This window comes from Microcaecilia unicolor, chromosome 5 (genome assembly GCF_901765095.1).
Source record: "Microcaecilia unicolor chromosome 5, aMicUni1.1, whole genome shotgun sequence".
Lineage (NCBI taxonomy): Eukaryota > Metazoa > Chordata > Amphibia > Gymnophiona > Siphonopidae > Microcaecilia > Microcaecilia unicolor.
The window spans coordinates 212,045,789-212,060,289 of record NC_044035.1 but is presented as its reverse complement, the minus strand read 5'-3'; the positions used below and the strand labels follow the sequence as shown (position 1 = coordinate 212,060,289).

Here is a 14,501-nt window from a genome sequence, read left to right as displayed (position 1 = left end):
TTTGGGGCATTCATATGTTCCACCACAAGTGTACCAGTTAGAGTAGAATATGGGCCTTGGTCCCCTTCTCTACAGTTCACTAGGCTACTACAGGGACCTGCTTGCTGTCTAATGCGACTGGCCATAATATCTGAAGCTATCATAGAGGCTGGTATGTACTGTTTCTTTCATAGCTTTGGGGATCAGTGACTACTGGGGATTAAGGGGGTTTATGCCTTAATCCTGCTAGTGGTTATTTGGTCATTTAGGGAACCTTTGGGTCACATGGAGGGGCAAAATGGAAAGATCGTCCAAGTACGAATTAGGGCGTTCTTACGATAACGTCCAAAAATAGACCTGTATAATGGAAAAATAGTGTGGGCGTTTTTCGATAATCGATTATCCCTGTAAGAAAACAATCAAATGACGAGCGCAGAAGCGTGACTAAATTGGGCGCCCTAAGATGGTCGATTATTGCAGGTGCAAATGACCAAATCACGTGGTGTGTAAAATAATGTACAAAGGTGTATCGCAAGTACAGTACATGTTGTTCAGGCCATCCGGGTACGGAAATATATGAGGAACGCATATATGTGTCAACTACAGACATATCATGCTGCTCCACCCATACTTTCATCATATGTGCCCATCTGAATGTCCGGATCTGCATGCACTGTACACCTACTGAACATGCAGTAAATGCATATTGTGTATATGTGAAAAGGGTCGGGTGGGGTGCGTCATACTCATCTATATAAGGCACGTTTCACACTCCTGCAGGCATGTGCACGTCAAAGACGTCTATGCTTACGAGGGCGTCCACGTGCTGATAGGGGCCATATATGGAATGGTCATCCATATATGGAGCTGTGCATGAAACGACGTCCCTCACGCAAGGTCGTCTATATAAGGCACTTCTTTTCCAACACGTGGAAAAATGGCACAAAGGCGAGAGCCCAATTTTGGCGAGGAGGAGAGTTTGCTCCTCGTCAGGCTGTGCGTAAGGCACCGCCACACCCTCTTCATACAGCACCACCACCTGCCCCCCAGGCTGCAGGCCATGCGAGCCTGGTCCCGCATCCGGGAACGATTAGAAAGGTAAGGTTATGGCCCAACCCCCCTCCCCTCCTGTACCTACACATATAACAGCTCCGTCATCAATGTTACCACCAGTAACTGGAGTGTCCATGCAAGGATCATGAGTAATATAGGAACATGCACAATCACTAATAATTTGTATGTTATTTAAACGACCACCATTCCCACATCCCTACAAGAATGTATTTCGTTAGGTTAGTATCGTGACTATGCTATTAGTGTTATGTGAAAATTTCGTTAGTTATGTGAAGGCCACATTTTCCAACCCCTCTTTGCAGCCAGTGGGTTACAACGCCTCCGAATAGTGGAAGCATGAGACCAATGAAACCTATACCATACTTTATAACATGGTCATGATAACACATATAAAGTAGTTTAACAAGCATACATTATAATGTATACAAACGGTACTGTCTGGCCTCATGCCCACCTCTCTGGCATCATCTGCATAGGAACCAACTCGGTGGCTGCTGTGGGTGCTTCACCACCCCACCCCCAATATCAAATATGTATGGAGGGAGGGGTCATCTCCACTGGGGGTTCCACCCCCCAAAATGGTAAAAAGGTGGCTCCTATGATTCACTACCAATGGAGGTGCCCCCCCCCAACACTGTAGACCCTCTCTCTCTAGTATGTGAATAGCAAATGAATGTGTGCAGAGGACAAAAAGGACCAACACCCCTGACCCCTGCTCTACAAACTTATATCTTACAGACGCTTTGGAGTCCACCGGGACCTCGAGTCCCTAAGGAGGCGGTTCCGCCGGGTAAGGCGGGAGAGGCCCGACCTCATCCGGGCGGTGCGAAGGCACCTCAGGGCTCGCCGTAAGTATTCAAAAACAGGACACCTGTACACATTACTACATACATTTCATGAATAAAGCAAATGTGTTGTACAATATCACTTCCCATGTGCCTAATAGCCACCTAGTAATACCATATCTGTCCCAGATCAAGGATGCAGGTTGCAGGGGTTCTCCCATGAGCGTGCTTGCAACGTCCGACCATCCCCCCGAGATGAATGAGATGATATGCCACACTTTACTATTCCCCTTATTGTGGTGGCTGATTACTGTGTCCTGGTACAGGTGCCTGAGGCCCTACTTTTACTGCATGTTATGGCCTAAATCACATAAAAGAATTGTGCTCAACACCCTTCCCACTGCCCCCCCCCCAATAACTCCTACAACAACTGCCCATCAACCCCTCGTTGCATCTCACAATGCAAACATGCTGGTCAGCAATGAATTTGGTATGCCCACATGTCCTGCGTGGTGTGTGTCAGAGGAGGGTCCAGGGTTCTGTTTCATGTCATCTGATGCAGCTCATTCCCCGTGGGCATAGGCTACGCCTTACCACACCCTGCCCCATCCCCTGCCTCACGCCACCCAGCTACTGCACTATGCAAGCCATGGTGTATGCACTGATCTCAATCACACTCCTTTTACATACACAGGGCTCCACCAGCAGGAAGTTGAGCGGCAGGATGAGGAGGGCCACCACCTCCAGGAGGAGGAGGAGGAGGAGGAGGAGGAGCAGGAGGAGGAGCAGGAGGAGCAGGAGGAGGGGCACATGGAGGAGGAGGAGGAGCAGCAGCCAGGCCAGGAGGCGGGCCACCAGGGAGAAGAGGAGGAGGAGGACTCGGAGGAGGGAGTCCTCATCATAGACATTCCTGAGGACCCCTCCCCACCTGCAGCTCCTTATGAGGGCTCTCCCTCCCCACCTGCAGCGCCATCGCCTGGCCCACCTCCATCCCCTGGGCCAGCTTCTGTGTCCCCTGGCCCACCTCCATCCCCTGGGCCATCTTCCGTGTCCCCTGGCCCACCTCCAGCCTTTGGCCCGGCTACGGTAGTGCGCCTCCTGCAGCAGCTGGTAGATGGCCAGCACCAACTTATAGTTGGCCAGCAGCAACTTCTAGTTGGCCAGCAACAGCTGCTGCAGGAGGTGACAGCCCTACGGCAGGGCAATGAGCAGCTCCAGGGCCCACTAAGGGTACTGCTGGGGCTGCTCATTGCCCTGCTACAGAGGGCCTTACTAAGAGGGCGTGGCCGCCCTTAATTTAAATAGGGGGGGCCTGTTGGGGTTGTGTGTGTGGGGGGAGGGAAATGTTGGGGTTGTGTGTGTGGGGGGAGGGAGGGAATTGTTGGGGTTGTGTGTGTGGGGGGAGGGAAATGTTGGGGGTTCTGTGGGGGGTGGGGGAGGGAATTGTTGGGGTGTGTGGGGAGTTGTGGGGGGGGAGGAGGGCATTGTTGGGGTTATTTTGTAGGGGTGGGGGTGGGGGGGGGAAATAAATGTTTGTTATAATATAACTATCAGGGTGTGTGTGTGTGTGTTTGTCTCCCTTGTGCATTACATATCACCAAATGGTGCTGTTGAGTTGAGAGGAAGGAGGCAGCAATATGCATAGCATTAAATGTGCTGTGTGAATGAGAAGGTGATGTATGTCTGAGAATGTTGGCCAGACAGAACGCCACCTGTTCATTCCAACCTGCATGGCTATATATGTGCAGGGGGGTTGGGCCGGGGAGGCTGGCTGGATATTTGTGTTCATGAATAAAAATGGCCAGCCAGCATCTCTCTCTCCCTTCCTTCTTTCCTCCCTCCCCTCCACCATACTGACCCACAATACAGAGTGCCATCAATAAGAGATGAATATTGTACCACGTGTGATCTGCCAGGTACACACTTCCACATAACTCCAGGTACCACATACACAGTGTTTGCTGTCTGATGGACACATATCCTTACCCACAAGCCACATTGGTGGGGGGGGGGGGGGGGCCAAGAAGGACCTACAAACAGCTGGCTCATATTTTCACATTGAATACATCAGCTATGGTATATAATGCTGAGGAGCAAAAGGGAAACAATGGGAAACCCAATAGATGGATGGTTACTTCATCACAGTTGCAATGTAATACTTGTGTTAGGGAAGGGCACAAATAAAAATGGTGCTCATTATTTGCAGGTGTGATCACACTTTCTCCAGTAGTTGATCAAGGTGTGTTACATTCAAGTATTCTGGTTTGTGTCAAACTTTGTCCCTGAAGTGACTTGCCTTAGGTGGGATTTGAACCAGCAACCTTATGATTATAAGGCTGGTGCTCTAACCACTAGGCCACAGCAGCCACCAGGCTTTAGCCACCACCAGTTACTTTGGGTTGGTACCTGTACACACACCCCTCTCCCTCACCACCACGTCATAGGCCTCAGTGGCACTACCTGTAGCCACCTCGATCATTTTGTCCAGGCTACCGATTAAAAACAATGTAATGTGCATGTTCCCTACCCTACTACCTATGGAGCAATTTAGGAAGGTGTTCCATAATGTGCTATACACATCCATTGCATTAATCATTCTCCCCTCCCCCGCCTATGGACCTTGAGAATGGGTGGCCACTTCATAAATGGGGACTGGGGTACACCACATAAACAAGGAAGATGGAAGCTACCGGGAACCAATACAGCACCTCCAACAGCTGGCCCACACCACTGAGGACCTGCCAACCCCACAGTACAGTGCACAGGAACCTGGTGAAAACAGAGCTACCTAACATCTGACTCCAGACTACATACATACAGTGAATGCACACTCCTTGACTATGAGCACAAAGAGAAGAGGTGGCAGACAAATGAGAGCTTACCATGAACGTCTGTTTCAAGACTGTGTAGTGCGCCTTTTATCTTCTGGAACATTAGCTACACATCTCCCTGATTGAAATGACCGTTACCGAGGGGTGCATGATTTGGGGTGAGTGTAGCAAATTCGTGGCCCCCACACACTGCCTGCTACAACCAGGCAGAGAGAATGGGAGAAAGGAAGGGAGAATCAGGCGATGTGGAAGAGAGGAAACGGAAGGCGTGGTGGCTGAGGGCCAACAATAATTCCCCCCCCCCCCCCTAAATACACAGGTGTACCCAAGCATGCTAAGTGAGGGTAAAACCCTGTAAATGATTATTACGAACAACCGGCAAGGTCTCAGTGCAGGAAATGGCAGGTAAAATGGCAATGAAGAAAGGGAAGGCAGGTGGAGACGCCCATACTTTACTACTCATAATCGAAACCATGTGTTCCTAATCGCTATCTGAGCTGGGCACGCTTAGGAAATATGTGTATAATGGAAAAAGAAACGCCCATATCAGAATCGCCTATTCCCCCGTCTCAATGGGCGTTCTTGGCGCCCATATAAACGCCCACTCCGTATTTTCGAAAATCCCATTGGTACAATGCCACCACGCATGCCGCCGACCCGGAAGGGTAATTTTCTCGAGGCAGAGGTGGAGCTCCTGGTGCAAGAAATTGTACAGCGGCACCGGAGTCTGTTTGCTCCCACAGGGCAGAGGCTGGCAGCAACAGTAAAGCAGCGGGAATGGGAGGCAGTACGGGACAGCCTGAATGCTGTCTTCCATGCTGGGAGAGACGTGGAGGACTGCAAGAGGAAGTGGCGGAAGCTGAGGAGGGATGTTCGGAGGAAGGCGGGGGCCAATCCCCCAGGCAATGACACTGCCAACCTTACACCCATGGAGCTGATGGTGTACTCCCTCCTACCCCAGGAGGGCATCCACGGGATTGGCTCCATGGACACCTCGGGCCAGGCTGAGGACTCAGGTAGGTGTTTCATTATGCAGTTGGGGTATCTGTTGTGCTGCAGTACACTTGTGTTATAGAAGTTGGGGTCAGGGGGAGGGAGGTGAGGAGTGGGGGGCAGGAGGAGGGAGGGAGATAGGTGGGGGGGGGGAGTATCTCTGGCTGTCTTTATGTATAGTAACAGGCCACCTTTATGATGCTGTTTTGACCTGGTAACCCCTACTCACTAGCTCTCTACCCTTACTCCCTATCCCTACCATTGTCATTGGGTTTCCTCTTACTTGTCCTGTGTGCCCATATTTATAGAATTAATTGTAAGCTCTATTTGAGTAGTGGTAGTGGTCATGTGTGTTATAGGAGCAAGCAGACAGGGTGGGTGCTGTGTGTGTGTGTGAGCACCCCCAATATTGAGGAAAGATCATGTAGCTGTGCAGGGAGGAGTGTTGGTCACTGGGCTTAGCACCCCCAATACTACTTTCCAGTTGGCTCCTATGGGTGTGTGTAGGTTACTACTGTGGCAGAACTCTGGGGGCCGTCCTTCCCTACTACTCCCTCCTATTTTCCCATTACCAAACTGTGCCTAGTTCCTCCTGTGACCTCTGTGCTCTACTGAGTGTGGGCCACATGCATTCAACTGAAGGAGCCTGTAATGGGGGTCATAAAGCAGTTCTATGCAGTTTAGCAAATCAGTAGTAACACAACACATGCTGCAATGTTGTTCAATTTAACAATTATACAACTAACAGCTTGTGCACAACGTTGTGAGTGGTGTCCTTCTCTTGGCTGCTCATCCACCACCTCTACCCAGCTGCCTGCGGGCCTCTCTCTTTCGTACCCGTGTCAATTCCATTCCTCCTCACCATCTCATCTCTTTGCTGGGTCATCAGGTTGGGGGACATACCAATGTATATGAATGCTGAAAGACAAAAGTGGGTTATTTGCACCAACACTATTCCTCACTCTTGTGCTATACAGGTGAAGACTCAGAGGAGGCTGGCCCTAGTGGCCTGCAAGGCCAACGCCCTACACCATCCGTCCAGCCTGAACCTCCACAGCCTGCAGCACCAGCAGTCCAGCCTCCACCACCTGCACCAGCTGTGCATCCTCCGCATCCACCACCACCTGCACCAGCTGTCCAGCCTCTACCACCTGCACCAGCTGTGCATCCTCCGCGTCCACCACCACCTGCACCAGCTGTCCAGCCTCTACCACCACCAGCTGTCCAGCCTCTGCCACTACCACCACCACCACCTGCACCAGCTGTCCAGCCTCTGCCGCCACCACCACCACCTGCACCAGCTGTCCAGCCTCTGCCACCACCACCACCACCTGCACCAGCAGAGGCCGCACCTCCAGCACCGGAGGACTTTGTTGAGGAGGAGGAGGGCCCAGCTCCCCGCCAGAGGCCATCCGGCCAAAGGAGGCAACTCCTGCGGCTGGCCACGGAGCTACTCCGCCACAACGTGCGCTTGGAGGAGTACCGCCAGCAGAAACTGGAGCTGCAGCGCCAAGCACTGGAGGCACAGCAACGAGCACACCAGGAACTCCTCCAGGCGCACCGTGAAGGCCACCAGGAGGTGCTCCAGCAACTGAGACGGCTGGAGCAAAGCATCCAACACCTGCGCCCTCAGGGCACCGCGCCTACTCCAGCCCCCGTGCTGCTGGAGCAGCCCCTGCCATCAACATCCTCCTCCACTGACCACCAGCAACCACCAGCTAAGAGGTGGGCATTGCGCTCCTCAGCCTCCGCACCCACTCCTGCAGCACCCGCGAATTCTGCTCCCATTCTGGGTCCTGTGGCCAGACGACTAGAAGCAAGAAGGTGGCCCGATTTCCACGGTGCAGCCGAAGCCGCAGGCTGCCGTGGGGATAGGGAGGAGGACACTGGGAGCAGCAGCTCAGAAGAGACTTCCCATGCAGCACCAGCTGCAAAGGAAGGGCGTGGGAGGGGTAGGAGGGGACGGGGGAAGGGAAGGGGAAAATGATGGGACATGCTGTAGGGTGAGGGTTGGTGGGAGGGGGGTGGGTGTGGGAGGGGGGTGGTGGTGGTGGTGGTGGTGGGGTTGACCAAACACATATGCACTGTATGTACAAAATAAATGTTCACTTACATTCACCTAAAACTTGTTTCAATGAGTCTTTGTCTTGCTCTTACGCCAAGCTGGTAGGCATTGAGCTCTGCTCTGTGGGCTGGGGGTGGAGGGGGCTCCTCTTCCAGCTCATCTGGGGCCTCTTCTGGTGGTGGCTGTGGCTCCTCTGGGAGAGGCTGTCCTCTGCGCTGGGCCAAATTGTGTAACATACAGCACGCCACAAAGATCTTGGCCACCTTTTCTGGACTGTAGAGCAGCTCTCCTCCAGACCGGTCCAGACAGCGGAAGCGGTTTTTCAATAAACCAAAGGTGCGCTCAATGATCCCCCGGGTGCTGCGATGTTTCCTGTTGTAGGTTTCTTCTGCCCCTGGTTGTGGGTGGATCAGGGGGGTCATGAGCCATGTCCTCTGCGGGTAGCCTCGGTCACCTTTGCAGAAAAGCAGAATGAGATAGATGAGTGTGTATCGCTTGGAGCAGGTACAGGGGGGGCGGGGGGATTTGGATAGTGGGTTGTGGTGGAGGAAGCCAGGGCGGAGGGTTGCCCAGTGGAGGAGGTCTAGTATGGGTGGTACATGCATGTTGCACTTACCTAGTAGCCATCCACCAATGAACTCCCCTCGCTCGAACCTGCGGAAGATGCCCGAGTGCTGTAGGATGTAGGCATCGTGGCTGGAGCCGGGGTACCTGGCACACACGTCTAATATCTCCCCCTGGGCATCACATACAACTTGCATGTTCATAGAATGAAATGCCTTCCTATTTCTGTAGGTGGCTTCGTGTGCCCGGGGGGGTCTGAGGGCTACGTGTGTGCAGTCTATCACACCGATGACCGAGGGGAATCTAGCAACAGCATAGAAGGCGGCCATGTTGTTGTGCAGGGCCTGGGGGGTGGTGGGGAAAGTGATGTAGTGTGAGGTGTGAGTTATGAAGGCATCCAGGAACTGGGTGAGACAGTGTGAAATAGAAGCCTGGGTGAGGCCTGTGTTAGCAGCTAATACGGATTGAAAACTGCCAGTGGCCAGGACAGAGAGAGCGGAAGTGATTTTGAGGTGGGCAGGGATGGGGTTATTCCTACGTGTCTGGGGCTGAAGGAGGGGTGTCAGCTGCTCGCACAGCTGACGAATGGTGGCCCTATCAAACCTGAACCTTGTTAGACACTGCTGGTCAGTGAGTTGTAGGAAGGTGGTGCGGGGCCTAAACACTCGGGGCCGTGAATACCTCCTGCGGTGGGTGGCCTCTTCGTGTAGCATGCATGCCACAAGTGCATTAAGTGCATCCATATCCCCACCACCAGTGCAAGTATTAGGACTAGTAGTCAAACAAACAGCAACACACACAGATCTGTCACTTCCAGCCACCACGCCCTCTGGCCACTCACTCGCCAAACAGTACAGGCACACAGAGACAAACGGAGGTCAGGGAATAGAGTATACACGTGGGAAGAGTGAATGGGGAGGGATAGGGGGAGGGGAAGGGGGCGATGGAGCAAAGGAGTAGGAGTAAGGAACGGTTGAAAGGGTATGACACAAAAAGAGGCAGGGCACACAGACGACGGTCACAGGTACTCAACACGCTCGGCTTTCTCTCTGCAACCACCACTTCCGCTCTTCCACCAACAATATCGCCACTCTCCAACTACACACAATCGCTAATGGGTCTCAAGACGCTTTCCCCCTTGCTCTGGTCGCTTTTATTTCGGGTCCATCATATTACGCCCATCTTCCCGCTCAACCAGAGCCATTTCGCTATTCGTTATACGTTGTACCCGTCCACGTCGTATCACCGCCCCTAACACGCCCCCGACACGCCTCTTATTTGGGCGTTTTTACGTCCACGTACGAGCGACACGGACGCACTGAAACATTGCTTTCGATTATATGGATTTACTCGTTTTTGTGAGATTAACGTCCATCTCCCGATTTAGGTCGGCTCTTGGGCGTTTTTTTCGTTCGATTATAAGCAGGATAGTCATGATTGAAACAGGTCTTAATGCCCAAGTATTCTGCAATGGGTCTGGATAATAAATTCAGCTTGTGTTGAAACCTACAACACAGCATAGACTTTTCATTATTTAACTGACTTGGAAAGCCTCAAAAATTTTAAAGACATAAGAGCCCTGAGTGGTGTAGAACAAGTAGAAGTAAATAGATTTTTTACTCGTTCCAAAAGTACAAAGACTAGGGGACACTCAAGGAAGTGACATGGAAATACTTTTAAAACAAATAGGAGGAAATATTTTTTCACTCAACGAATGGTTAAGCTCTGGAACTCTTTGATGGAGGATGTGGTAACAGTGGTTAGCGTATCTGGGTTTAAAAAAGGTTTGGACAAATTCCTGGAGGAAAAGTTCATAGTCTGCTACTGAGGCTGACATGGGAAGCAACTGCTTGCCCTGGGATTTGTAGTATGGAGTGTTGCCACAATTTGGGTTTCTGCCAGGTACTTGTGCCCTGGCTTGGCCACTGTTTGGAAAACAGGATACTGGGCTAGATGGACCATTGGTCTGGCCCAGTATGGCTACTCTTTTGTTCTATGTTCTAAGTTTTGCATTTACCGCATGTTTAAAGCAAAACTTAACATGCGGTAATTCCTGGTTCTCTACTTCCCAAATTGCAGTAATCTTCAATATAAAACAATTCATAATGCTGGATTCTCTTACCAGTGTACTAAGAGATGGAACACCCTTCCTAAGAATATATGTCATACAATTTCGCAAACTGTTTAAAGACTCACTTGGTAAATTCATCACTTGCTGACAAATGCAACTAACTCAATGTATAATCTTCAAGTCGTACTATTCCTGTCAATTCTAATGAATCATATTCTGTTAATTATTTTGTTTTCCACACACGTTCCTTGAAAGTACATCTAATGTAATTCAACATGATCAATTCTTTTATTTGTGAACCACACTGAACCCAAACTTGTTTATGAAAATGTGGGGTACAAATGTCATAAATAAATGAATAAATGCAAGGGCGTGGCCTGCATTTGCTCTGCAATTACCACACACAGCAGACTATTAATGCCCCTGTATAAGACGTTGGTGAGGCCCCACCTGGAGTATTGTGTTCAGTTTTGGAGGCCGTATCTTGCGAAGGATGTTAAAAAAATGGAAGCGGTGCAAAGAAAAGCTACGAGGATGGTATGGGATTTACGTTCCAAGACGTATGAAGAGAGGCTTGCTGACCTGAACATGTACACCCTGGAGGAAAGGAGGAACAGGGGTGATATGATACAGACGTTCAAATATTTGAAAGGTATTAATCCGCAAACGAATCTTTTCCGGAGATGGGAAGGCGGTAGAACGAGAGGACATGAAATGAGATTGAAGGGGGGCAGACTCAGGAAAGATGTCAGGAAGTATTTTTTCACGGAGAGGGTGGTGGACGCTTGGAATGCCCTCCCACGGGAGGTGGTGGAGATGAAAACGGTAACGGAGTTCAAACATGCGTGGGATATGCTTAGAGGAATCCTGTGCAGAAGGAATGGATCCTCAGAAGCTTAGCTGAAATTGGGTGGCGGAGCAGTTGGGGGGAAGAGGGGGTGGTGGTTGGGAGGCGAGGATAGGGGAGGGCAGACTTATACGGTCTGTACCAGAGCCGGTGATGGGAGGCGGGACTGGTGGTTGGGAGGCGGGAAATACTGCTGGGCAGACTTATATGGTCTGTGCCCTGAAAAGGACAGGTACAAATTCAAGGTAAGGTATACACATATGAGTTTGTCTTGGGCAGACTGGATGGACCATGCAGGTCTTTTTCTGCCGTCATCTACTATGTATTAATGCATGGCACCGCAGAGTATCAGTGCTATCTGCCGCTGCAGGTAGTGCAATACTGGCCCACTCAAAAATATCCCCCACACCTTTCCCTGACAGCTGATCCCCTCCCCAAATATCCAATGTCCTCAAGCCCCTCTTGCACTACCCCAACCCCTCCCAACACAATCCTAAACCTCCTGACATAATAACCCTGCCTCTGACACAGATCCTATCACCGAACAAAATCCAGACCCTCCCAACACAACCCCAACCCCTTTCTACTGACAGCCCTAACATCCCAGGGCCATTGACACACCACTACCACCACCATTCCAAAATAAGCTCTTCCCAGGATGTACCCAGAAGACAATTGGTGAAAGCAATTTTTCTCCACTGACACCCAGGTCAGTGCCTGAATCAAAAATGACACCTGTGACCCCTAGCAGTAGTGTCACGGTACTACCACTAGGTAGAATTCTAAAATGGTGGCTGTAAATTAAGCTGCACTACCAGCACTTGTGACAACTAACATTCGGTACAGACCAGTATGCTAGCTGTCACAGCTGGCCACACCTCTACCTGCCCATGTCATCCTCATTTCCTCCCCACACCTTTATTATGCAGCCACCTTTTTAGAACAGGGGCCATTAGCACAGCTCATTAGAAGGGCCCCATAAATTTCTCCCATGGTCCAATTTTACAGACAAATTCTACCCACCATAGTGAACCCTGCATAGCAAACAAATTGCTTGGGTCTGCTCCACATTTGTCCTTGAACTCCACTGTGGCTAGTGTTCACAGATTAGCTGATAGAGGAGGACACTGACTGGGGACATATTTTACCCACCACCTTGTCTGTTTTTGTGAACAAGATAAGAACAAATGTTTCCTTGCTCTACCTTTATTTCTTCTTTTTCTCCCACTCCTTCCCTACTCTACAACCACACACACCATTGTACATCACAAAGGGGTGGAAAGGAGCAGCATAGAGGACTAGGCAGCAAGAATGAACGCACGAGTTATTAAAAACAAAACAACAACAAAAAAGTAGAACTGTCAAATTTCAGAGCCAAAGCCTGAACACCTGTTCCAATAACCACAGATGGTGGAAAACATTATAAAGTTCAGGAGGTAATATGAAGAACTTCAACTGTGGATTGATGATAATAGACATAATGGGTCAATAGGGAGAAATGCGCTGGGACAGATCTTTCCATTATCTGTACCCCCCTCCTCCCCTCCCAAGTTAACGGAGACGAGCAGTGGCATAGTGATTCACAAACCTTTCTTGCTTCCTCCGAAATCTTCCACTGCAGACATGCCCAGGAGCGGCTTTCAGCTTGCTCTCTGCAGCCGGTGTCCAGGGCTCTGACCACAAATGGGGAGGGGGGAGGGCTGGAGAGAGAATGTGGCTTCCTTTAGCAATTCAACATAAACATCCTGCAAGGTTCATTGTATTCCAGCGAAGAGCCTCGTACTCAGGATGCCGAAAGGAAGTGGCCTAGCATTGTATTCTGTGCAATTGGGTGTGATGAGCGCATGCATGCGCTGGCTGCATCTGCACTGCTCAACTACATGCACTGTCCTTCAGCAGGGACTAGCGAGCAGAGATTACACGGATTCAATTATTGATGGGGTGTTGCTGTTTTTCAGAGCTGAGAAAAGGAACTGGAACATAGGAGTGGCAAATCCTAGGTATTTTACAACTGCAATCTGCTCCTATAATGGAGCATGGGTAGAGGGCAGAAAGGGCAAAGGCTTGAGTACAGAGTGCTACTGGCTATGGAGTTACAGAAACCACGGAAGGACTTCTACAATTTGAGGGTAAGGGAAGGGTAGGATAGGATAAGGATGAGGCAGTGGAATATGAGAGGGAGACCAGGGTGTCATGCATGAAGAGGCAGGAAGGAAGAGAGAGGAATGAGAAAAAGGAGCATTAGGCAGATGACCCTGTTTGGGATAGTGACTTTTGTCCCCCTAATGTTTTTCATTTCCTTCTCCTAATGGCCAGAGAAAAAAAATGATGATTCAACAAATCAGTAAAATGGAGCGCAGTGCTGAATGCTGGCCTTTGTAAAGCCAGTCTCTTGGATTGTGTTCTGCTGGCACAGGACAGATACTTTTTACCCTTTTAGCTGTATTGCACCATGTGCTACAATACAAATTGCAAAATGTTTTAAAATAAGAATGGCTCCCTGAAATATGTATATAACTAGTAAAAAAAAAAAGGCCTGTTTCTGAAAGAAATTAAATGGGCGTTAGCAAGGTTGTCCTCTAATGGCAATTATGTTTTTAAAGGAACTGTTAGGAGAGAGTATGTGTGAGAGAGAAAGAGTGTGTGTCAGAGAGAGAGAGAGTGTGTGTGATTGAGAGACAGAATGTGTGTGTCTGTCTGTGTGAGTGAGAGAGTGTAGTGTGTGTCCCCTGTGCACCAATTATGCTCTCTCCCCTGCATTCATCCATATGCAGCAAGCATCCTCTGTGCCCTGCCCCCTTCATCCATTCATGTGCAGCATCTCTCCCCTGCCCCCTGCATCCATCGTGGTGCAGCAGTTCTCCTCTGTCCCTTGCCCTCCCCCCCTACATGTGCATCAACTCTGCATTCTCCCCTGGCCTCTCCTCCATCCACCCATATCCAGGGCCCCCCTCCCTCCCTCCCTCCATCTCTCTCCCCTCTGAGTTCCAGGCCCCCCTCCCTACCTCTCTCTCTCTGTGCCCTCTGAGTTCCAGGCCCCCTCCCCTTTGAGTTCCAGGACCCCCTCCCTCCCCTCCTCCGAGTTCTATGCCCCCCATTCTCATTCGAGTTCCACACCCCTGCGCCTCCCTCCCTCCCCTTCGACTTGCAGGACGCCCCCTCCCTCCGAGGACCACGCCCCCCCTCTCCTCCGACTTCCACGCCCCCGCGCCTCCTTCCCTCTCTGCCCTCCAAGCACGACCTGTCCTCCGGCAGCCCCTCGCCTTCCTAAGTGCTGGCTGTATTTTAAAAA

At 50.6% G+C, this 14,501-nt stretch overlaps 1 protein-coding gene across 1 annotated transcript in view; it reads right to left on the bottom strand.

Annotated features, from left to right (window-relative positions):
* Positions 1 to 12,858, bottom strand: part of EXOC3L1 (exocyst complex component 3 like 1) — a 434,251-nt gene extending 421,393 nt beyond the window's left edge. The window contains exon 1 of the mRNA XM_030203745.1: positions 12,798 to 12,858. Coding sequence (XP_030059605.1) covers positions 12,798 to 12,834 — 37 coding nt within the window. The 5' untranslated portion in view covers positions 12,835 to 12,858. The remainder of the gene's footprint in view (positions 1 to 12,797) is intronic.
* Between the last annotated feature and the right edge of the window lie 1,643 nt (positions 12,859 to 14,501).